Source organism: Peromyscus californicus, unplaced genomic scaffold (genome assembly GCF_007827085.1).
Source record: "Peromyscus californicus insignis strain IS unplaced genomic scaffold, ASM782708v3 Scaffold_24__1_contigs__length_46423439, whole genome shotgun sequence".
NCBI classification, from domain to species: domain Eukaryota; kingdom Metazoa; phylum Chordata; class Mammalia; order Rodentia; family Cricetidae; genus Peromyscus; species Peromyscus californicus.
The window spans coordinates 33,309,607-33,335,050 of record NW_026294535.1 but is presented as its reverse complement, the minus strand read 5'-3'; the positions used below and the strand labels follow the sequence as shown (position 1 = coordinate 33,335,050).

Genomic DNA, 25,444 nt, shown 5'->3' with positions numbered 1-25,444 from the left:
GAGAGATTTAAATACAATTTCCAACAATTGAGCTGAACTATTTTACTCTTATATGCTTCTGACGCTCTTTGTCAAAATTACTGTCAAAGTTGTAAGTGACTTGTGTTACTTTTCAAAGTCTCAAATTCCAGTGTTTTATAATGAACGTAGAAGGATGGTTAGAGCTCAGAATTCTGAAAGCTGCACTCGGAGAAACTGCCTTTGGAGAGAGCATGGCGTTTCACTCTCACTTCCCAGGGCATAGTCAATACTTTGCCTGAACTTCAAGAAAGCCAGAGGTGAGATACTGGTCATGTTGGGTGCCTCATCTGGGAGCTCATACAAACACTGCCATTGGTTTCATTCTAGAAATGAGATCCCAAACCAATCACCAACCACCAATTAACCAACCAACCAACCAAACACCCAAATAACCAACCAACCAAACAATGGAACAAAACATCCTCCCCAGGCCCACAAACCAAACCAAACCAAACCAAACAACAACAACAAAACCCTCACCACTGTGTCTGCTATGATCTAAGGCTACAAATACTGCTGGCAGGGTGGTGAGCCTATAGATCTACCCAACCAGTGGTACGTCTGCAACAGCTCTGTTGCTGATGGTTCTGAATACACTTTTGCAGAGCCTGGCCAACTCTTGAACCTATTTCTATGCTTCATAATGTCAGACCTGGGAAGAATGATAGACTATCCTTTTTATGCTAAAAGGCCATCTTCTGTTATTCAGATAGATAAGTTTCTGTGGTAGTCCTCATTCAATGTGTCTTGTTTGATATACTATTTTTTTTTCTGTACTGTTATAATCAAGTTCAAATGTGAATGGATGCTCTACTAAATTAATGGTAGGATGTGAGTTTTTGTTGAGTCATATATAGCCAAAATAAAGATGTGAGTATTCATTCTCAAAAGTAAGTGGCAAATACCTCATTCACACTAGTGGATGGAATGGCTAAGGAGCCGAAGAATTAGGGAGTGCCCTGATCATGGGGGGCGCGGTGCTCCTGAAGTCATGGCTCTTCTATCTCATGTCCTCTTTTCCCAGTTTCCAAAGCTAACAGCTGTGAGACCACAATGAGCTGAGCAGTTGGTAGAACTCAAGGTAGGACTGGGAGATTCTAACTGCACCCCTCTTCCTCTTTCTATTATGCCCCAGCTGTGGGGAGGGATGTGAGAAGCGCAGCTGACCTTCAAAGGCAGATTTAGAGTTTGTGTTCTTGGGATAGATGTTTATAGTAATGGATAGAGATTGAGGGCTATGCTTGAAAATGATGTAAAGAGTTTCCCAAAAAGCAACTGGGCCTTCCTAACTCCTGTTTACAGGCAAGGAAAGAACTGGGTCAGAGGCAAGATTTATGGCAATGGAAAACTGGAACCAAAAATAAATTCAACGTCCTCACTGTACTTGTTTTGTGATCAATGATGATATATGTGCTCAGTAGCTGGAGACCATATGCAATATTAGGTTCAATATAATGCAGAAGCAATGAGAGATCCAATTGGGTGGATGTCATTTGGATAATATTGGAATTTTTCATTCTTTGAATTATTTGGGTAGCCTGTTAGGGAAGAGTTACACTCTCAAGTGAAGTGTGGACCTTTCCTTTGCTGGCTTGTGCTTTGGATTAACTCAAAGCGTCACCCATACATGGGCCCTAAGTGTTCTCCCATCAAGATATCCCTGTGTTCTCCAAACTTGAACTCTCTCATCTGTTCTAATTACACCATCATTGCCTCCATGATGGTTCAAACCTCCGAGAGGAAAGCAAAGCCAAAGACATGAACGCTCAAAACAGAGAGAGCGTTTGGGTAACGCTCATGAGCTGCCAACACCGCTGTTCGATCACTTGACCCATCTGTCACCGTGTGGACTACCAAGATCATAGGTAGGTGACACACAGGGTATGGTGATGTGAGGTGCCATGACTCCTGTTTATCTTATCTTCCCAATCAGTTACAGCGATTCTGGATCTGTCACTGCTTTGCGATTCTTACCCCTTAGAGCATAAATGGTTTGGAACTGCAAAGTACTGCTCTCAACGCCTGTTTACTTTGTTTCAGGCTATGTTTGAGACCGTGAACCCTGACTTTGGCTCACAAAATGCCAATCTACAAGAGTACCGACCGGTACAGCACAGCTAACCCCAACAATCTCCATCTCATTACAATGCAAAGATTTCAAAGGTTTCCTCATTATAAGCCAAATCTGCGTATGTACAATTTGCAGTTTAGACACAAAGTGACTGATTTCTTCATGCATCGTGGTCCTTGGAACAGAGCGAGTCTTTTCAAGGGAAGGGCTTTCTGGGACCGTTCACTACCATACCACCCCTCTCTTTTTACCTCTGTAGTGGTGCTGGAGAAAAACGGAGTAGTCGATGGACTCCAGGATGCATCTGTAGTTCCAGCGGTGTGCCGACTGGGGAGATTTCTCTCACTGCTGTTTTGACTGTAGAGCTCTACAGTATTCCTGAGGAACACCTCTGTGGTATTCCTAACATGTTCAGTGTTATACGGAACCGTGTTAAAAGCAGTGGGGATCTGTGGAGCAGCTGAGTTTCTAGCAATCCGCACAGAGACTTCTGTCCCCAGGTCAGCTGAGGGGGAAGAAAGGACAGTGGCAAAAAATCATTCTCACATTTTATGAATTTTATGCGAGTTCTTCACACAAAATGATTTTGCTATGAGATAGGATATCATATGGTTCGGAGTGACCTTGAGTTTGCTATGTAGCCAGAGGACCATGAACTCCTGATCCTCTTGCCTTTACTTCCTAGGTGTTGATATTACATGTGTGGACCACCACGCCCAGTGTATAGAGTGCTAGGGGTCGAACCCAGGGCTTTGTGCAGACTAGGCTAGGCAAGGATTTTACTAATTAAGCCACATTCCTAGTCCCATATAAAAACAGTTTTTACATAGTAAAAGAAGGTCCCTTCAATAAGGAGCATGTGGATAAATTTAGCTGTATAAAAAAGCCAGGCATGGGAGAATGTCCATTTGCCCCGTCCGATACACCCATCCTTGATCAATCTGCCGATTTCACATAATGGAGGCAGAGTTATGAAATGGTATGGAAAGGCTAGTTCCACATAGAAGACAGAGTTCAATTCATTCTATGAATATCTAGATGACTGAATCGGTCTCAGGAGCCACGATCTACCCAGACTTCTGATCATATGAAATTCATATTATTACAGTGCTGGTCGGGGCAGGTCATAGCTTTCATCAGCTTCCCAAAACAGCGCTTTGAGACTCGCTGTTAGTGATTTGCCTAACCGCATCATGACGAGCCGAGGCTTTCTAGGTGGGTGGGTGGGGCAGTTAATGCTATTTATTTCTGTAACCATAGTACGAACATTTATGATAGGAACATTTGCGTCCTTAATTTATTTTAACTAACATGTAAAAACATAAAAAGCTATATATTAATGGGGTATTAGTGATGTTTAAATTCCTGCACATGTTATCTAGTGTTTAAAACAGATTATACACATCTATCTCCTCACACATCTTTTCAGATTTTATGGTGTAAATATTTAGAACCTCCTTCTAGCTTTTTGAGACAAGCAGTCCATCCCTATTTATCGCTGACTTTAATCAGAATGTCTTGCTCCTGTCTAACCATAACAAACCATCTATTGATAGGGTGTGAGTCTTTTAATTCTGTGAGTCTTCAATCGTGAAACTGCTGTATTTTTTCCCCTTCCTTCCTTCCTTTTTTTCTTTTCTTTTCTTTTTTTTTTTTTTTTTTTTGAGACAGTGTGTCTCTGTGAAGCCCAGGCTATCCCGGAAATTGCTCTGTAGACCAGGCTGGCCTCAAACCTGCCTCTGACTCCTGAGGGCTGGGATTAAAGGCATACCCTGCCCAGCAAGACTGTTGTATTTTCTAAGTTAGATATCTTTGGAAGAACAGCTAGTGGTTTAGGAGGTATGAGCAGGATGGGATGAAATTTCTATACTGAAAAACAAGCAAACATCGGTTCGCCTGGCCAGAATCAAAAACTATGCTCTTCTGACATTTTTAACACGCTCCCCCAGGTGCTGCTGCTGGGGGCTTTGGAGTCACTGTGTAGCAATACTCCATGGCAAAGCCGCACAAAAGAAAGGGTTGGAAAAATTCTGTGAATGATTGGCTGACAAGTGCGTCTGGATGTTTCATCGGCTTTGGGGATGCTGGGTTGTCAGGTGTATAAACCCGACAAAATCCTGCCAGAATCAGGGGACTAACTTTGAAGAGTGTGGGCTTTAAGACTCAGAGCAACTGTTTTTTACTTCTCATAGCTTCTTCACTTGTTCATTTAATAAGACAACTGTTTATTAGGCAGCTACTATGTGCCAAGTGGCCCCTCTTAAAGAAGAAATTAGTTATATTTTCTAGCCAACTTTACTTACCCCTCTTTTGAGTTTCATTCCTTCCCACTCTAATTTTACCTGGCTAGCACATTTCATATGGCAATGTATGTAAATAAGAGCGGTTAAGGGACAGAAAAGGTTCAGGGCAGAAAAGGTCCATTTATGACTTAACAAGATATAGACAGACATCCTTTCAAAAGTTAATGAAGAGACCAGGGTGATTAAGGATTCTTTCCTTGAGATGCAAGGGCAGTGCAGAGGTTTTTGTGTATGGATAGGTTTGGACAGATTTGGCAAAACACAAGTATTGGACACCAGTTAAATTTGAAGTTCAGGTAATAATATTTTAGTATAATTGAGTATATGTATATAGTATTGGTAAACAATCCAAGAACTATGTTACATACCATTTACTTAATGTTTATTTTAATATACTTAAATTTTATCTGAAATTCAAATGTAAGAGGACATTCATATGTACTGTCTGCAACTTTCCTTACATGTCTACTGAATCTACACTTCCCTAGCTTTCTGGATGCTTCTTTCTGTAGATTTCATTTTTCCCCTTTCATATCATTAGCAATGTTGCCACCTGTGTCCCAGGGTTATACACTTTGCACACAGATGGGAGATTTAGCTCAAGGTGCTTTCTCAAGCCAAACTCACTAATGGTTCTTCCTGAGACTTCTTCACAACTGTCTTATGAAGCAGTCTTAATTTCTCAGTCTGGAGTTCAGAGTCTAGAGTTTAGGTATCTCCTTCAAAAGGCATCTGCCAGCGTAAGGATGCAGAACAATGGAGGTTAGCATCTCTGTTGCTTCCAGCTTTGGCCAATGCTGACTCCCTAAGTTAAGGACCACCTAATACAATTTTAGTTCTCAGGCTCCTTTAAAAAAGTAATGATGGGCTTAGGACCTAAATCAAGCTTAAGAATACCTAGTGTGCAATTATATTCTTTGTATGTCAGGCCGTGCTTCACTAAAAATGGCTGGTGAATTTTTATTGCAAGAACTTAAAAAAAAAATTAGTCAATGTGCTCAATCAGTGGATGAAACTAGATTCTCCAGACAAATGATCAAACCTTCTGGAGATTTGTTCTTCAAATAGCATTGCAGATGTTTTAGTTGCATATAGAATTTGTGGAATATTAATTTAAGAGGTGTTACATTCATTTATGCTGTGAAATACTTACTTAACGATGCAAAGATGTGTTGTATTCTTTTATGTTGCATTTGTTTAACTCTGTAAAGCTGTGTTACTTTGCCTGTCTAAAACATCTGATTGGTCTAATAAAGAGCTGAATGACCAATAGCAAGTTGGGAGAGAGGGATAGGCAGGGTTGCCAGACGGAGAGAATAAACAGGAGGAGAAATGTAGGCTTGAAAAAAGAAGAATGAGAAGAAAGAGGGGTAAGAAAAGGAGAAGGAGAGGAGGAAGCCAGGGGCCAGCCACCCAGCCACACAACCAGCCATGGAGTAAGAAGGAAAGACACATAGATAGAATAAAGAAGGGTTAAAAAGCCCAGAGGTAAAACATAATTAAATACAAACAGGATAATTTAAGTTAGAAAAGCTGTCTAGAAACAAGCCAAGCTAAGGCCGGGCATTCATAAGTAAGAATAAGTTTCTGTGTATTTATTTGGGGGTTGGGTGGCAGGTCCCCAAAAGAGAAGGGGAGAAAAGCCAACTATACTTTTGGCTTTTACATGGACAAAAATCTCAATCTGCTGCTGCAATTGCCTTTAGTCATCCTCATATATTTTTAAAATAACTTGGACCAAATATACCCACTTCCTATTTGAGGCCACCTCTCTCCTTTTCAGCTAAAGAAATATTTCAATCCAATATCTCTTTATTTTCATGTCTGTATTTTTTAAGTTTTGCTACTTAAAAGCTGGAGAAATTTTAGCCTGAACATCCAATTTCTACGTTTTGTGAATTTTAAAGCAGTGTTGTCAAGATAATTGGTGTTAGAGTCACCTCTAAGGTTTGCTTGTTATAGCCTCTCTCTAGAAACTGCAATCTGGTGAGTTCGGTATGGGTCCCAAACTTGGCATTCCTAAGGTTTCCTGGGTGACTGTAGTCTAGCTTTAGCGATATTCGCACTATGAACCAAAATGCAGCCCTGATATCTCCCCCTCTTCCTCCTTTGGTCCACTCTCTTCCCTCCCCATCCCCCTCTCCATTCTTTGCAGGGTCTCATGTAGCTGAGGCTGGCCATGGACTTCCATCCCTTTCTTCCACTTTCTAAGTGCTGGGATTAAAGGCATCAACTAACATCAAACCAACAATTGTGATCAATTCTTATGTGGGTCTTGGAAGTTTATAAAATAGATGGGAAGGAAGAAAATCCTTTTATTGCTATACAAAACTCTCAAAGTTAAGTTCATTTTTCTATTGCTGAACTCTATTGGAATAGACATGGAATTATTCTAAAAATAATTGTTATACAAAACCTATAACAGGTCATCAGGTATTTTGGTGTCTATATCTTCTAATTTTTTTGGGAAGTGTGTAAACATTTCACAATTCATGAAAGAGGAAGGTGTTTTGATGGTGGCAAGGAAAAGTTCTTACACAATGGAACAATATGTTAAAGCTATTTTTAACATTTTTATTGTGCCATTGCTACTACATTGTTTTCACATATAGCTAAATTCTTCCTAGGACATAATTCAAGACCAGTGGGGCATCCTGTATTCCACCTAAAACACTTTTGCACTGAAGTTGTTACTAGCTTTTAGTTAGGTCAAGGTCACCTGTGAGATGATACGTGTTGACTTCACCAGGTCAAAACCACCTTTTGAATATATTCCCTGAGGGCAACACACTAATAATCAGACTCAGAAATGATCATTAACTGACATACAAGGTTTTGTATGACAATAAGGACAACAAACAAATTGGTTTCTCTTAACGTCATTTTTGTGGTAAGAAATTTTAACTGTATTAGTATTTCTACTCTGAGAGAGAGGTTAAATATAATGAAATATAATAAATACATCTAAATTATGTGAAAGAGCTAACAATGAAGCCAAAGGTGAGGAAAGGTAATGCTCACGCATACACACTTCAAACACTATCGGGCTCCATAAGGGTGAAGGAAGAAAAAGATGGGAATTATAGTAGATTAGTAAGAAATGATCAAGATGATTAACATTTCAGAAAATGTAGTCAGGGAAATAAAGAGCACACTTAAAAATGCATGCCTAAATTACTTTATAAATACCCAAGGGGAAATAAAACAAAATTATCAAATGAAAATTCATACCAACACACAGCATAGTAAAATGCCAAAGCATAACAGAGCAGAGCAATTAATATGGAATGGAAAAAGAAATATTAATGAACTCCAAGCAATACTTTTCAGTAGCCAGATATTAACAAGTCTTCAGCAATACTATGGGTTGCGTTCTGAGTCTCTGTTTTTCTATTTTTAGCCAGACAGTTTGGTGTTTGAGAAACCATGCCTTTGTTACCATCTTAATGACTCAGAATAATAGCTTTAGAGCCCCATTTTTTTTTTTTTTTTTTTTTTTTTGGTTTTTCGAGACAGGGTTTCTCTGTGTAGCTTTGTGCCTTTTCCTGGAACTCACTTGGTAGCCCAGGCCGGCCTCGAACTCACAGAGATCCACCTGGCTCTGCCTCCCGAGTGCTGGGATTAAAGGCGTGCGCCACCACCGCCCGGCCTAGAGCCCCATTTTAAAAAATGCTTTAAAATAGTGATTTGAAAAAGAATTATTTTCAAGCTGGTTCAAGCTGGGTGTGAGTACATACTTGTAATCTCTGCACTTGGGAGGCAGAATCCTCTGTAGAAGGATCCATAGTTTGTGAGTTTTAGACCAGTCTGGGCTACACAGTAAGACCTAGTCTCAAAAAAAGACCAAGGCCTTGCAGGCATCATGAAGACAAACACTTGCTTTGCATAATTTGAAGTTAGAAACGGGTTTCCCTTTCTGTGGGTAAGAGTAAAACTGTTATCGGGTGGTAGTGGTGCATGCCTTTAATCATAGCACTTGGGAGGCAGAATCAGACAGATCTTTGTGAGTTGGAGGCCAGTGTGGTCTACAGAGTGAGTTCCAGGACCAGTCAGAGCTACATAGAGAAACCCTGTCTTGAAAATAAATGAATGAATGAATGAATAGTATGACTGTTTTATTTACCATGGTTCTGTCATTCAGGACAGACCTGGACAAGTCAACCACAAGGGAAGAAACTGTTATAGATTGTCTCTACGTGCTGTATATTTTCTGATAAAGTTGAATTTTCTAATAGTCTACTGTATTTTTACCCACTTTGCACAGTCAGAATTGATAGAAGAATTGCAACTGTAAACCTCGGTGTCTAGTGCAGAAGAGCCCTCAACCAGTACCTAATTAAGTACTTGCTTGGCATGTGTGTGAGTGGCAGAAGAACGCTTCAAGATTAGCATGGTAGGAAAGCTCAAATCAGCCTCAGAGATGGGTAGCGAAGTGAAGATTTAAGGTACAGTGGATGCTGACCCCCAAGAAGGACCATGAACCCACGTTAGCATGAGGACAGGTCCATAGCGCCTGACTCCGGATCTTGAGGTAGTTGTGCAGGAAGAAAGGTGGGAAGGAATCTTGGGGATCTGTGTTTTTAGTGAGCTCTGCCCATGACATTGTCATGAAACCAGCTAGAAGAAAGCCAGTGGGTCAGCACTGGGAAGAATTGGGGAGTACGGGGAAGTACTGGGAATCATTGGGTCAGTACAGGGAAGTACTGGGAGTCATTAGGTCAGCACAGGGAGGGACTGGGAAGCACTGGGCAGAACAGGATCAACACCGGGAGGCACTAGGTCAACATGGGAAGAACTGGGGAGTGCTGGGAAGGACTGGGAGTCACTAGGTCAGCACAAGGGAGTACTGGGAGTCATTAGGTCAGCACAAGGGAGCACTGGGCAGCACTGGGCAGCACTCTTGTAAGGGATGTACTCTAGACAAGAAGTTAACTTGAATTTAGGACAATTCATTACATCCTGATGAACTTCAGTCTATTTGCTGTGGAGATCTATTTCTAAGTGGTTCTCCCAGAGGTCTTTGAGCTCTTTCATCCTCAGTGTGTTGTGATTCTGCGAGTTTTATCTTTCATGACTTCCTGAGCCAACCTCTGATGGAGGAGCAGACTCACTAGGAAAACAGTTAACTTCAAGAGATGGTGAAACTGCATAGATGTTCCACAAATATTCCTACTTAGGACTCATTATGTACTGAACCAGGAATTTGTGTTTGCATGTACAAATATTTGTGTATATCTATCATCTGGGGACACTATCAACAAATCAGAAAAAATTATGACTTGCTCGTTGGCTTTTACTGTATCAAAAAAGTAGGTGGCCTTCGAATGATGTGAACATCAATATGAGAGAATTTCAAAGCATGGCCTAGTATCAACCCTGCCTTTTGACATCTCTTCCTGTGTTCTAATACTCCTCCTCACTAAAGGATAGAAGTTTCTAGGCCAGTAGAATCAATTTCCTGACCATTGACTTTAGTCATTACATGTTTGTATATGTCTGGATGTATATTCCAACACCTAGTAGTCCTTGATCATAGTGTGTGGCACAAAAGGGAGACTTTGAGAAACATTTTTTAGACCCAATAAGATGACTCAGCGGGTATGAAAACTGAGTTCAGATCCCCAGGAGCTTTTGAAGGGCACAGGTTCAATAGCACAAGTCTCTCCTACAGTGAGATAAGAGATGGAGATGGGAGAATTCAGAGACTTGTAGTAGGCTACCTAGTGTGGTGTATGCAGGGGTGGACAAGAGACATTGTCTCAAATAAGGTGGATGTCAAGGACTAAGGCCCAAAGTTGTCCTCTGACCTTTCTACATGCAAGAAGTGGCACTCACATGAGACTGCACACATACATGCATGCGCACACACACACACATTTTAAAGTCTGAATAAGCACAAGAAAAGAAGGGAAAGAAGACATCTAGGCAGAGAAGTTGCTGAGTTTAATGAGGATAATGAAGTTTTCCATTGCTGGGTACCATGTGGTATACTTCTGTTAGTAAATGTATGTATCTTCCCAAGGAGATAGATGGGAGCACATGGGCTTTGCGAAGATGAGACCGTTAGCAGAATGACTTCCAGAACTGATTCTGAAAGGAGTCACTCACCTTGCTTTGCGCAGAGGCTTTCATTGACCAGCTCTCCCTCGCTGGTGATGTCTAATTTCATCCAGCTATCGAGGTATTTACTGATCTTCCTGACCACTACCTTACGGTTCTGTTTCTTGAGAAAGAGAGAGGTATTTTCCACCTCAAGGAAACCTTCAGGATCATGGCAGGTCCATCGGGGTGCCTGGGCACAGGGAGTGGAGACTGCTGGTCGGAAAGGACCCCTTGAGGAGTTGGAGATGCCCAGGCACAATCCAGATTTAATGTGAAGGAGCTTCCCGTTCTCAGTCGACAGCCACTGCTGGTTCTGGCTGGTGCCATTGCATGAGCTCATAATCACTTTCTGATTTATGGAAAGACACAGCTGTTTACGGACATGGACTATCTGGAACCCCTCTGGAAGATGAAAGACTTATGAAGTACCATGGAAGGGCCATTAAATATTACCATTAAATAGTAAAACCACCTGCCCACATACCAGCTGAATTAAAAATACCAGGTTTACTTATATTTTGAACTTTCTAGCACTGCAAGTGCATAATCTCAGATTTTAGCTCACGTGACTTAAAATCTTAAGGCAAACAAACAACATACCCCCCCTACCATCACCACACACAAGCCCAACCAACCAAAAAAAACCCCAAACCCAACTAAGCAACCAAAAACACCCTCCCAAACCAACTAATCAACCCACCAAAACAACAACAACAACAACAACAACAACAACAACAAAACCCCCAGAGACAACAAAAGAATATCAAAACATTATACACAGCACTCCCCTGTTGAACTTTTGTATGATTTAGTGAGAACATATCCCCACTAGAAAAATGAAAGGGATCTTGGAAAAGAAAAGTCATTCAAAGAATACGGCTTTTCATTGGATGAAGAAAGATAAACACAGAGAATGATGTGTGTGTGTGTTATCAAAGTCAATTAAATACAGAGCTTTGAGCTCTTTAATCATTTGGTCCTTTTCACAGCATAGCCCCATTCCATTATATAAATGAGAGAGATGTCTCCTTCTCAGTCCTTAAGCTCCCAGAGTAGATAAATATTTGTTTACGAGCTGCATAGTCTGAATAAACGCTTTTAAGATGGGGCACATTTACTAAAAGATAAAGATACAATGCAAGTTCCCACCTCTCCAAGCATAACTTGTGGCTGGTACACAACAGCAAAAGTATTGATTACTAGATCTATATTCCTGCAGTACTGTAGAAAAGCATTGTAATGATACCTATAGTTTACCACCAAACACTGACCTATTTAAAAAATATCAGCATCTCTTGAAGACTAAATGCCCCGTTTTGAGACATTCACAGTAAAAAAGTAAAATATTCAGGCTCAGAAATCGTTTTCAATGAGTTTTTAACCTAAACTACTTAGCTTTTCCATGGAAATATTCAATCCTTCTGAATGACAACTTCCAAATAAGACACATTTCCTTACTCTCTTTAATCATATTCCTTATGCATATATTTTTTTCTTTAACAGAAAAGAAAAAAAAGTGTAACCTGATTGGAAAAATAACAACAACAACAGCATAGAGAAGGCTATAGATGGTCACATATAAATAATGAAAGAAGTTTGCTCAGGGTTGGTTCCTCTCTCTGAGGCCCATCCTTTCAGGAGCTGAGCTGTCCCAGGCACTTGGTAAACACTTATTTTCTTCTGGAGAGAAATTTCAGCAGTGTGGCCAGAGCTGTCTCCTTTAATCCCCCCTCCTCACTGTCTTTGACTACACTGCCATGGAGACCTGGCTCCAATCCTGACTTATTTCAGATACTTCTCCAAAGGCTACCAGCCTCCTCGACTAACTTTGAGAGAGATGATGCCCCAGGACACTGAGGCAGACCCACTCACCCAAGCTCCCGAGGATCAGGCAGCTTAGAATCGCCACGTAAAATTCAGCCTCCATTTTCCACTTAACAACGGTTCATGCTTCGCTTTGGGGGAAAAAAAAATCCTCCCAGATAAGAGAAGCGAAGAGTAGGAAGGAAACGTGCTTCACGGAGAGGGGAAAAGTCAGTGACACACTTCCTCCAATTGAATTGTTTGGGGGAAGCTTTACACCACTGTCCTTGTTTCTGTTTCCTTAGAAAGAAGGTATAATGATCATCTCTTTTCAAACGTTAGATCCAGCCCCCAGGAGCCAGAAGAAACCCCCAGAATGTCTTCCCCTCCCATCCCTTGGCACATGATTATATCTTAACCTCAAGATGGAGAAAGAGAATTGTAATGTTAGATAATTGAGTCTCCCTACACCATGCCTTATTTTCAGGTGATACGGTTCTGTCCAATATACGTAAGCCATGTAATTTATGGGGGTCTGTGACAAGTGATATAAAGACATAAACATGTACTGTTGGTATAATGAGATGCTGGCGTCTATGAGGAAAACCACATAATGATGGCACTTCTGGATCATTATCTCTCAAGTGATTATAAGATTGCCTTTGGAGAGAGGCATCTCTACCCAGGAGAAGGAAAAGACTAAAATTAAAGCCATCATATTACCTACTTCAGTTTGCCCACACGATGGCCTTTTTCCAAGTGGGGGTAAGAAAAGAATACACTCCACTCAATATTTAGTGTTAAGAGTCATTTATTGGTAGGTACGAAACAAAGTCAACTTTGCTGCATTGAAAATTCATTTATGAGCAGAACATCTCATGTTGGCTGGGTGTATTTTTACCTTCATTTGTCTCTTGAGAAATGAAACCTGTTAGAAATGTAAGGACGTGCATGACAGCATCCTTAGAAGAATGTCTGGGAATGAGACAGGTTGGAGCATCCCCAAAAGGCACCTGCCTTTTATTGGGAGAGAGATTCCAGGCAGACAGCATATTCAAAAAAATCCCTTCTTAGTAGAAGAGAGATGAGTATTTAAAATTATTGATTCTTTATAGTTACTATAAATTTGTTTATCCCCTTTTTAAAGCAAAACAAGTCACAATGTAGAAATATAGTAGTTAGAGTTGTGGGACAGGTGCCAACTCTATGCCTAATAATAGAATATAAATGTATGTATATATATATATGTATGTATATATACACATATATATGTATGTATCCAATGACAGCCATTGTGCTCTGTAATTGATCCATAGGAGGTACTATAAATACACATTTAATAGATATTATCAAGACACATTTCCATATAAAATAGTTACGGCATTTGATTTTTCTTTTTTTTTTTTTTTCAAAATCAAAAATGTAGTTGTTAAAAATCTGTGATGGATCACTTGCAACTTTAGCAGCAAGATTCTGGTAACTGAGATATAGGTAATAGCACTTAAACCGGAACAGTTGGATAGCTGACAGTCCATTCACGAGACAGACTTTATGAACATCTAAACACACGATCGCGACGTCTTCAGCGGCTCCTCCTGCCGTCACAATGACTGTCACTGAGTATCACACACATAGATTCTGTGTGGCAGATAATCAACACAGACGAAATAAAATCCACCTCGGGCTGTGCGAGAAATGATCATACCTCCATCAGCATGGGACCTTCGAAATAGTTTGGGGGATGCCTACAGATGCATTCCTATACACAAAGGGTTGGCAACCTTGCATGTCGCCAGGTCTTCCACAGTCCATGCCTCAGGTTGGCTTGGGCGCCTCCTCATCCCACTGCAGGAAGCTCCTCCCAGGAGCCTTCAGTAGGCGATTTCATGAATCACCCATGAGAGATGGACGCTCTGGTAAATCTTCACGGAATCACTGGACGGTTTCTGGTGAAAGTCTGCTCTCGTACAGGCACAGAGCATGGTGCACAAATTCATACTGCTCACTGGTTTGGACCATGCCACCCCTGCACGGAAGAGATCATAAAAGAAGTCAGTTTTGCTGACACCTTATAGTCCTGTCACCTACACATGTCATGAGAGCTAGAGTGTTATGACAAACATACAGAATAGCTGATTATATATATATATATTATATAATATATAAATAAATATATATAATATATAAATAAATATATATATTTGCTATCCTTCTTACCTGTGTCTAAACCTCCTGGCCGGTGAAGTTTAATATGTCAATGTAGTCACATGCTGTGCACCGATGTCATATCGTGATGCATTACTCATAGGTTAGTGATAACAATGACACTGGCGTGAACACGCCCACCCGCTGAGAGGTGTAATTATGTACATTCCCTAATAACGAATAATGGCGACAAACGACTTCATTGCTAGCGTTGGTATTTGCTACACTTCTTAGTGTTACTGAGCATGTGCTCCGGCTTCAATTTTAAAAGTCGACTGGAAAACTGTACTGCACGCCATGTTAGGCCAGCAGCCACTGCAGACGTATCACAGTTATTGTACCTCCTGACTGTGTTGTCGTCTCTCGTGCAGTCATTGTCCCCTGCTGGCTTTGAGAGACACAGGAAACGCTGTACATATATCGTATCATCTAGGTGTGTTAGGCTGTGCTATCCGCCTTTGTACATATATAATGTTCATACAACAACGAAGTTGTCTGATGATACATTTTCCAGAACCATCTCTCCATCATTAAGCAACATGGCAACACCTCTCTCTCTCTCTCTCTCTCTCTCTCTCTCTCTCTCTCTCTCTCTCTCTCTCTCTCTCTCTCTCACTCTCATATATGTGTGTGTGTGTGTGTGTGTGTGTGTGTGTGTGTGTGTGTGTGTGTGTGTATGGCTCAGTATAATGCCACGCACTCAAGGCACCTGATTATTATAGTGCTTTGAGACAGGATCTCCTATAGCTGAAGCTGGTATTAAACTCACTCTGTGGTAGAGAATGACCTTGAACCTTGATCCTCCTGCCTCCTGGAAGTATTTTTGCCTATGTACCATTACCAGAGCAGTGATGGAACCTTACAGTTGAATACTCGGACTCCGGAATGAGTCAGGCCACTTAGCTCAAAACACCGCCTGTGCTAATTTTTACCTGTGTGATTTACACAACTTCCTTAAGAACATTTGGTCTCAGCCCCCTCCTCTGTTAAAGCAAGACAGTGACTAGCTTACAAAGTCATAATGAGCGCAGGTAAACTCAGAGCCGCTGGGGTGGAGGGATTATTTCACTGGAGCCTTATCATCCATCTTCTGTTAGAATGTCATGCATCGGGGCTAAAAGTGATGGAAGCGGGTTAACAAAGCACAGCTGAGCTGTGATCTATTGCTCTTCCTACAAGTTAAAGATCTATGGTAAAGTGGTTTGTTTCAGGCTGGTAGGGCACCAAACAGCCCTTGGGTGTGCTAGGCATCTAAACACAATAGTGGGTGGATCCCTCAGCTGACTGGAAACTGGGAATCGGCTCTCGCTTTTCCTTTTTGCTGGGGCGAATGTCATCACCAGCTGTTCAGCATCCCCAGTGCCATAGATGGATAGAAGGCAGCTGCTTTGTGAGAAAAATCACTGCTTCTTATCCTGCATTTCTATACACAATATTTTATCACGCTTTCTCCTGGGCTGATTGTTCTTTAGCTTGATGAAATTGTCAGGCATTAATACAAAAGTTACCTATTCTTCATTTCACTGAGTAAGAATTATCGCTATAGTAATTATCTGAATTTTTGTCATCTCTATGTAACTCTTCAGTCACACAACAAATCCTATTTTAGTTTTTTTTCTTGGTTTTATCTAGTTTTTTTTTTCCCTAGTGGTGGTTGATACTATTCAGAATAATTTTGAGATTACATAGGCAATTCCAACTTAAAAGCATGATGTGCTGTTCTGTCACATGACCTCTGGTTAATGACAACTGAAACTAGCCTTGTATAGACAGATGTCTGTCCAACTACTGAGGCAGTAAGACTGCATCCTCTGAGCTAAACAGTCATTCCTCAGGCAGTTTTGACATGGTGCCACAACTATGTATTTGGCAAGAAGCGAAGAGGTAACTTCAGTGTCCAGTGATAGCAACTTGTTTGCGGCCATATACCACAGTCTTTTCCAGTAGAACGCCACACTCTGTTTTCCAAGCATGGACTGGTCAGAAGGTAACAACAGAAATGGCAGTGGAGGAGTCACTTTCTTTTCCTAGTTGCAAGATGACATCTGGGAACGTTTCAAAAAACATAGCAGGTGTTCAGGAGATGCCACTCTGGACTGCAAAGCCTGGGAGACACAGCCACAGTAAATATTAGGGCAGCTGCAGGGCGCTGAGAAGTGCCTCCCTGCCTTTGACATTTTCTCAGAGAATCGATACTCCTACGTCAAGCTGCAGGCTGTAAGTGGGAGCTCTGTGCACACTTCCTCTCTTGGGCTCTGGCCTGTGAACCTGCTCTGACCATTTACCTCATCTTGAGGCAAGATCTCCCCTGTCTTGACTGTTCTGTTCAGCAATGGCATTTGCGTGTCCAATTGGTGGACCCATGGAGTCACAATTTAGTTCTTAGTGATCCTTTCACCAGAAGTGGCTCAGCAGTGTGTGATCGTGGTTGGAACAGATTCACTGTGATCAAGTTCTATCAGGTATAACAGACTGTGTTAACTAGGCCAAGGTTGCTACATCCAGGGAAGGTGGGGAAGACAGGAACACGTAATACACTCTGGCAAAATTGTTGTGGGTCAGAAGACACAGGAAAAGTGTTGTTTCTTTCCCATTTCTCTCGGAAAATAAGAACAAAAGCAGTAGCATCAGCGGAGTCCTCTAAGATCAGTCATCAGAATTACTGGCAAAAATGTGTTTCTCTATAGGCCGGGCTACCAGCCAGCTTCTGGAATGCTCATGGGCGGAGAAACCTTTAGAGGCAGGCTTCCGAAGACATCAAAATGAATTTCTCGCTCTCTAACGTTCTTACCCTACTGGCCAACTGAAATAACCCCAATGGGTCTCAAGATTCCCCTTGTAGTCACACAATAGTTCTCTAAATGATGAAAACAACCATCAAAGTCCCATAATCTTTCTTCTCTAGACTAAACATCCTGTGGTTACTCAACATTTCTGGGTAGCCCGGTTTCCCTGTCCCTCACAGACAGTCTCCCACTTCTACAAGCTATTTTATGAAACAGGACCTTCCTACAGTGCTGTATCTTGTCCCGATGGGATCGTGTCAGCAAGCATCCTTTCTCCCTTAGCTACATGTTGTAGACCATTGAGATTCCATTTGCAGGTACGTCAGGAGGTGAGGCCGCTGGGCCTGCAGGGTGCTTGATAAGCAGCAAGCCTCTTAGGAACAGCTAGGTTAATTAAAAGTCAGCAGGACTGTCTCGAGTGTGAAAATTGCAGTTTTTTTTTCCATCCTGTATTGAAGCTATTGAAATTTTGAAATTAAACACAGGAACTTACATTTGTCCCTGTTCATTTTAATTTGTTAATTCTTCTGAGTACAATGTTCTTGTGTACCGAATCATTATTTCTAACATTCAATGTATTACTCTTCCATTTCTCACTTCCAGTATTGAACCGTCCAGGCATTTAACAAGCATGTCTTGTATCTTATCTAAGTCATTTATTTAAAACAAAATGGTAACAACAACAACAACAAATGGAAAAGATAGGACCAAAATAAGATAGCGTCTCTATGATGAGTAATTTGATATGATATGTACTATTTAATCTCATCTTAATATTGTTTCCAGTTAAGTTGTAAGCTTTTAAGATCAAGCATGTCATACTTTTCATATTTGCTACAGTGAAAAACATGTAGCAGCTCCTACATTTAAGAGGCATGTAACTAGTCCTAAGTCAAATAGGTAATGTGTCAAATAAATAATCTGGGCCATAAATATTTTTATGTTATGTGAAAATAGATGGGCTAAAAGAAAGCAAAAGATTTCCCAGGCTATATTCATTAGATACTGGTTAAAATTTAAGAACTTATCATAGTCATTTTGGGAAATATTTGATAAATGTTTTACGGAACATAGTGGTATACAGGATATTCCATTGACCTTTGTAAGAACTTAAAATCTAGGATTTACCATTCAGGTTGTATTCTGTTCTAGGGAAGAACATTTTTCTTTTGTAAGCTGGTACTGTGAAACAAAACACAAAACAAACACAGGCAGCTAGGACAGCACACAAAATATTTTTGCGGAAAAAATGAATACAGCTATATAGATTACAGGGTCTTCAAAAGAGTTTCATAGTAATTCACTCCCACGCCAATTTAGCAATAATTGATCCTAGGCATTTGATTCAGTCAGATAGGGTCTATGGATTTGTTGAAATCTAAATCTACACCACAGAAGCAGCCGGTTCCTAATGTGAACTGGTTCTACAAGATGAGAGTCCGGGATTCTACTTGAAAGCAACCATCACCAAACAGACACGATCAGAATCCCAAAGGCGTCATTTAACTGCCGTTTAAAGAGCAGACACTAACAAAAGCTGTTACCTCCGGGAGGTCATAGTTTCAATTCATCCAAGATTTTTTTGTTTTTGTTTTTGTTTTTATCTTTGTTTTTTGGTTTTTCAAGACAGGGTTTCTCTGTGTAGCTTTGGAGCCTTTCCTGGAACTCACTCTGTAGACCAGGCTGGCCTCAAACTCACAGAGATCCACCTGCCTCTGTCTCCTGTGTGCTGGGATTAAAGGCCTGGCCACCACCGCCCAGCCAAAGTTAAGGTTTTAACAGAGTTCCACGGTGGTCCCGAGTCTTAGGAGACTAGGCTGCACAGGAGCCAAAACTGTCGGAGCATCATCAGTGAGACGGAAGACTAGAAGTTAGCATTGTTGCTTCCCCATCACAGAACCGAAGAATTCTCTTTTGGTACAAATTCGGGTTTCACTAACTACCGCAGTTAAGTCATAATTTATGTCTACTATTAAGTAGGTATTAACCAAAAAAGAATAAAATTACCTGGGCCCACAGGCCTATGACCTCAGCGCTTGGTCGGAATTTAAGACCAGCCACAACACCCATGTCTATCTCAAAATACAAAGTGGGGAAACACACACACACACACACACACACCACCACCACCACCACCACCACCACCACCACCACCACCAACAACAACAACAACAACAACAACAACAAACTCAATAAAATGAAGATGGCAAGAAAGCCTTAGCTAAGACAGTGGCTATGAGTTTGAAACGGTCTGGAATGCCAAGGTGTACATTCATTGCCAACAGGGATCAAAGTATGTTAAGAGGCCAGAAGAAAACAAACGCAAACTCAGCACACACTTCCGACTGTGTCTGTTTGGGTCAAGATAGATTTTGTCTCCACTACTGACTGGATGGTTTAAGGACTTACCTTAGTACGTCATCTTTGCAGTGCTCAGCTTTTTTTTTTTATATATACAAAAACAATGAGGAGGCAACACAGTCATTGTATCTACTAGGCACTGTTGTGAGGTGTAAATGGGACAACCCACTTCAAATGCTCAGGATAAAGCTAAGCTCCAGGTACATAGTGTCCTCTGGTCAAACAGGACTAGTCAGAAAGCTCTGGGGTGAATTCTCTGTCAGCCTTGGAGGACTAAGAAGCCTGGCCAAGGACAAATGGGTCCAAGTTGGGCACATCTGGATGGAAATGATCCAAATATGCTTCTATACAATGAGACAGCTATTGGAGAGGCAGCTGATACCATGGGGAGCGGCGGGCTTGGAGCCTGGCAGATTTCAGGTGTAAGTCCTTACTGTTAAACCTACTAGTTTTGTGATTTCATTAATTAATTTTTATTTTGTTGTCATTTTGAAACAGGGTCTTGCTAAGCAGCCCCAGGCTTGGCTCAAACTCCTGCAATCCTCCTGCCTCATCCTCCCAAGTGCTGAGATTACAGGAGAACATCACCATTCCAGAGAGCTCTGATTTTTTTTTAGACAGGTCACTTATCTCTTCCCCCACAATTTGGCTTTTCCTATTTGTAAAATAATATGAAGGACAGCTGTTGTCTCCTTATGAGCATTAAATATGTCAGCTCACTTGACTGTTGAACTGCAGGACAGTCACAGAAACTCCAGGAGTCCCTGGCTCTTGGTGGTATCGGGGAGAAGGAGGAGGTAAGCTGATCACATCCCCATCAGTCCCAGCTGTCACTAGGGTAGCCGCACTTTTAGTGGCTCTTCACATTGGTGCTATGTGGAAGATTTTGTCTGCAAGAAATTTTCCATTGTTCACACCCACAAAAGAGCTTGAAAAGCACTGGCCTGGTAAGTGAACGTGTTACCTAATAAGGTTGCAAGTTTTATAGGGCTTAATAGATAATTCACAAATGCTTAGCACAGTGGCTGCTGGTGTGTAAGTACTAAATAGATGCTGCACATCTTTGTTCTTTGAATCAGTGTTCGGTTAACACTATACCTGGGTTGATCACTATACCCAGTTGCTTGGAACAGTCATGGCTCACTCCTAAGCCATGCTGATGCTCCCTTGGAAGGACTGGGATTGTATTTTAGATTAGTTTATCCTGTTTATGACACCCCCCATGCTCTGGAAACAAAGTAGCTCCCTTTGTTGTAAAGGTGCTGTGGGCTCTGCTTTCCTTGTGGCCATAGACTAAGAAGACAGTTAACCAGACTGGAAAGGATTCAGATACGCTATCCTTTCTAGACATGGCAGATATCTCATTAGCTCCGCCAAGCCCAGAAATCAGTGTCAGCTCCTTGCCGCGCAGGGAAGCACGTAACCGTGTCAGCTGGGGGTCGACTGAAGTCGGAAGCGGGAAAAACGTAGGACTCTCCTGCCCACGCTTTGCAAGTGAGCTGGTATTTTGGAAAAAAAAACCAAACAAAACTGGACAAAAACTCTCAGAGCCTCCCAGATGCCCAGGAGAGAGCTTTGGCTTTTAACATGTTAAAACTGTGACCTTTTGTGACTGTTAACACACACACACACACACACACACACACACACACACACACACACACAGAGCTATGGCCTTTCCTGCCGTACCACCCAGCCAGTATCCGGTCTAATCAGTAGACTGAAGGAATTCTGCAGTGGTGACTCACTTCTGGGCTAACAATGGAACTCTCGAGCCTTTGCTTTTTATTCTTTTCAAATCTGGAATTCCTTTGGTAAAGTTTGGTACAGTAAATTTAGAACAAAAGGTGTAGACGTTAATGTGCCTCGTGGTAAAGGTCTGATGGTTTTGGCATGAGTCAAGGGAGGCTGAGTCGGCTGTCCCAGTACAGGGCCCAGCTGTGCGGTGTGCCAGCCCCTCCACCAAAGTTTCCCCAGATCTTTAGCAGATGTCCTATCAAGACAGGAGAATTCAGTTGGGTGTGGTGGTGGTGCAAGTCTGTGATCTCAGTATGTTCAAGGTGGAGGCAGGAGGATTGGGACTGGGCCACATGAGACCCTATTTAAAGAGCACAAAACAAAGCCAGGTGTGGTGGCTCCAGCCTTTAATCTCGGCACTCGGGAGGCACAGGCAGGTGGATCTCTGTGAGTTCGAGGCCAGCCTGGTCTACAGAGGGAGATCCAGGACAGCCAGGGCCACATAATAGAGAGACCCTGTCTCGAAAGCAGAGCAAAGCACAGACAGCAGACAGCAAGGGAGAACTAAAACGTAACCACGACTGATTTTGAACAGGTATTTTGTGGGGTGTGCGTGTGTGTGTGTGTGTGTGTGTGTGTGTGTGTGTGTGTGTGTGTGTGTGTGTGCGTGCGCGCGCACACACACGCATGCACACATATGGAAGACAGAGAACAACTTCAAATGCCATTCTTCAGACCCTAGCCACTTTAAAAAACAAACAAACAAAAACAAAAACAAAAAAACCAGGTCCTCTCATTGGCCTGTACTTTCAAAGTAGGCTAGGCCTGCTGGCCGGTGAGCCTCAGAAATCTGCATGCCTCTGACTCTCCTGTCCTGGGATTACAAAGTCACACTACCACATGCAGCATTTTCTAAACATAGGTTCTGAGGATTGAACTTAGGTCCTCATGTTTATCAACATCAATCAAATCAAATCAAAACAAAACAAAAGATGCTTTCCCAACTGAGCCCAATCCCCCTCCCACCAAGTGTTTTGAACATTGACACTTTCTCTGAAATAGAATATTTGTTGGGCATAAAAGTCAGTGCAGATCAAGTGATAATTCGATTATAGCTCTAATTTTTGTACACACACACACACACACCACCAGGTTGGATTTGAACTCTCTATGCAGCTGATAAAAGTCCCTGAACTTCTGATCTGCCTGACTCTACCCCCCTCGTTCTGGGATTCTAAGCATATACTACCATTCCTGGTTTATGTAGTGCTGGGGATTGAACCCAGGGCTTTGGGCATGCTAGGCAAGCTCTCTATAAGTTAAGCTACATCCCCAGAATTAGCTTTAGCATTGTTTTCAAGATAAATTTTTCCCTGAAAATTATCCACCTTCCCCCAACACACACACTGATTAAGTAGACTAACATTCAATTAAGTCCTAGCTAGAATGAAGATAAACGTTGTCCTGGCAATCCTTGCAAGGTTCCATTGTGAAACCTGTTTTACAAAGAGGGTCTCTTATTAGGAATCCCTCAAACCAGAATGTCAGGAAAACACATACCAGTTTCCAGGACTTCATCTCTAGATGTCCTGAGAATAAATTAGCCAAAATTCAGAATTCCTGACCTTCCAATGGAGCCTTTGGAACACACTAGGTGTAGTGCTGTGGTTAGTTAAGATTACAATAAGGAGTAGAAACCAGATTTGAAATTATTTTAGCTATATTTTGGAGCAAAGAATATTTGAGGACATACATTAGAATAGGATTTTGATGGTATGTATCTTCCTTCTCTTAGATGGGTATGTTAAGAAAAAAAAAAAAAAGCAATCTACCAAACTGAAGTGAGTAATGAAAACATTTCAACAATGATGTGACGCACACCGGAAGTACTTTCTATCCAGTCTGGGAAGCCACAGGTGAAGCCATTGGATGTCATTCCACTTTGAGGGACCCCAAGGTAAGGGCACACTGAGACAGCTACAGACTTTACTAACTCTCAAAACAAACCCCAGGATTAGACAGACTGCTTCCTGTTCTGTGAAGGGCGTCAAAGAATGTGATGAAAGCTTTCAATCCAGAGTTTCCAACGTTAAGTTTCACTTTCTAAATTCTGTTTTCAAATTCTGCCAGTATTCAGAGGTCCAGGGACTTGGGGGAAATATAATGGGGGAAAATGTCTGCAATCAATCTGCAATAGCACATATTCCTTTCCTCCCTGCTAGATATCTGGACACTCACAGGCTGCTTTTCAGTCATTCTCTTGTAATGTCTATGAGGCAGGTTCTCAGTGTTCTTGGGCCATTTTATTATTTTAGATCATTATTATTATTATTTTAAATAAATAAATACTTTATTATATCTATACATATATATGTTTTTTTTTTTTTTTTTGGTTTGTTTCTCCAGACAGGGTTTCTCTCTGTGTACCCACTACGGCTGTCCTGAAACTCACTTTGTAGACCAGGATGGCCCTGAGCTCACAGAGATCAGCTTGCCTCTGCCTCCCGAGAGCTGGGATTACAGGTATGCGTCACCACTGCCTGGTGATCATTATTATTAGTTATGATTATCATTGACTGTGTGTGTGTGTGTGTGCATGATGCATGAATGCATATGTGTTTTGGTTCTCACTGAAATCAGGACATCTTTATCATTTGCCTTTGTATATGCAAGTCTGTCTGGCCCATTGGCTTCTTCGAATTCTCCCATCTGCACCCTCCATCTCGCTGTCGGATAACTTAGATTACAGATGTCTTCTGCTGTAACTTTAGTGTGTTTTGGGGGTTTAAACTCAGGTCCCACTTCTATGGCAAACACTTTACCCATGGAGCCATCTTCCCAGCCTCCATCTTCATTTTTTTTAAAGAGACAAGTGCATATATTATATTCAGTGCATAAATGACCTTATGTCACTCTCCTGTTGCACAGCTTTGGCACTGTTGTGAGTCTATTACAGAGTGAGTTACATGGTGAAAGGTGATTGGTTGATAAAGCTCCATAGCAACTGAATTCTCAATTAGCGGTATTTGAGGTTAGAAGATTAAGAAAAGTGTAAAAGGGCTTTGTAAGTAATACAAAATGATTGCACTGTGTTCTTTTTGATACTAATGTTATGGATCCTCTCTTTCCTCTAATTTTAATTTTAAGTTGCCAGTTTATGCATGTCTAGTAACCATCTCAATAGGGAAAGGTGACTGACTCAAACATTTCTTTCCATACCAGCCAACACAAAGTTCCCTGTACTTATCAGGTGTACTTACCTGGCGTTTGTAACAATCTAACCCAAAATAATCAGAAGTAGGCATTTCCCCTTGGTTTATATATCAAGAAGTTCAAGATCATTGTGAAAATGTTAGTCCATGAACTTATAACTCTGTGCTTAACCTATTGAAGTCTCCCACTCCAGAAAACAACAGCCTTTGCTAAACAAACAAACAAACAAACATCCCAAATATGACCATGTAAAATTAGAAATTTAGTTTAGGGTGTTAAAAGGAAATCAACCATTAGTTAATGTTAATATAAACCTATATTGCCAGCTACTTGAGTGGCTGATGCAGAAGGATCTCAAGCCGAGGACCTGTCTCAGTCACAGAGTGAGTTCAAAGCCATTCTGGGCAACTCAGTAAGGCTGTGCTTCAAAATAAAAAGCAAAAAGAGAGATGGGATATAATTTATGAGACTCTACGCTCAGTCCCAACACACACACACACACACACACACACACACACACACACACACACACATGAATATTTAATATGTGAATTGACCTGGGAAATGTGGCATCCTTTTTGTCTTGGATTCCCCTTTAAGAATGAATCCTGTAGTTACTATTTCTGAGGCCAGATATTTTACAGCATCCTTTTCCTAGTAAGGAGCAAGCACATGCTGTGGCTGTTATTACAATGTTATTGTTCTTCGTGGAACCAAGGCTGAGACCCCAATAAAGCAACCCCTAAGAGGGATGCTAGAACACAAGGGACCATCTTCCCCCCAATCACTGCACCTCAGGGTTGAAAAGGCATCCCACTTGAGGTTCCTATGAGTTTCCCAAC

General features: G+C 41.4%; 1 protein-coding gene across 2 annotated transcripts in view; it reads right to left on the bottom strand.

The window, feature by feature from the left end:
• Positions 1-13,093: 13,093 nt before the first annotated feature.
• The window catches only part of Ptprr (protein tyrosine phosphatase receptor type R), a 241,688-nt gene continuing 229,337 nt past the window's right edge, over positions 13,094-25,444 (bottom strand). For both annotated transcript variants that reach the window (XM_052753404.1, XM_052753405.1), the window contains one exon: positions 13,094-14,326. In XM_052753404.1, coding sequence (XP_052609364.1) covers positions 14,233-14,326 — 94 coding nt within the window. In that variant the 3' untranslated portion in view covers positions 13,094-14,232. The remainder of the gene's footprint in view (positions 14,327-25,444) is intronic.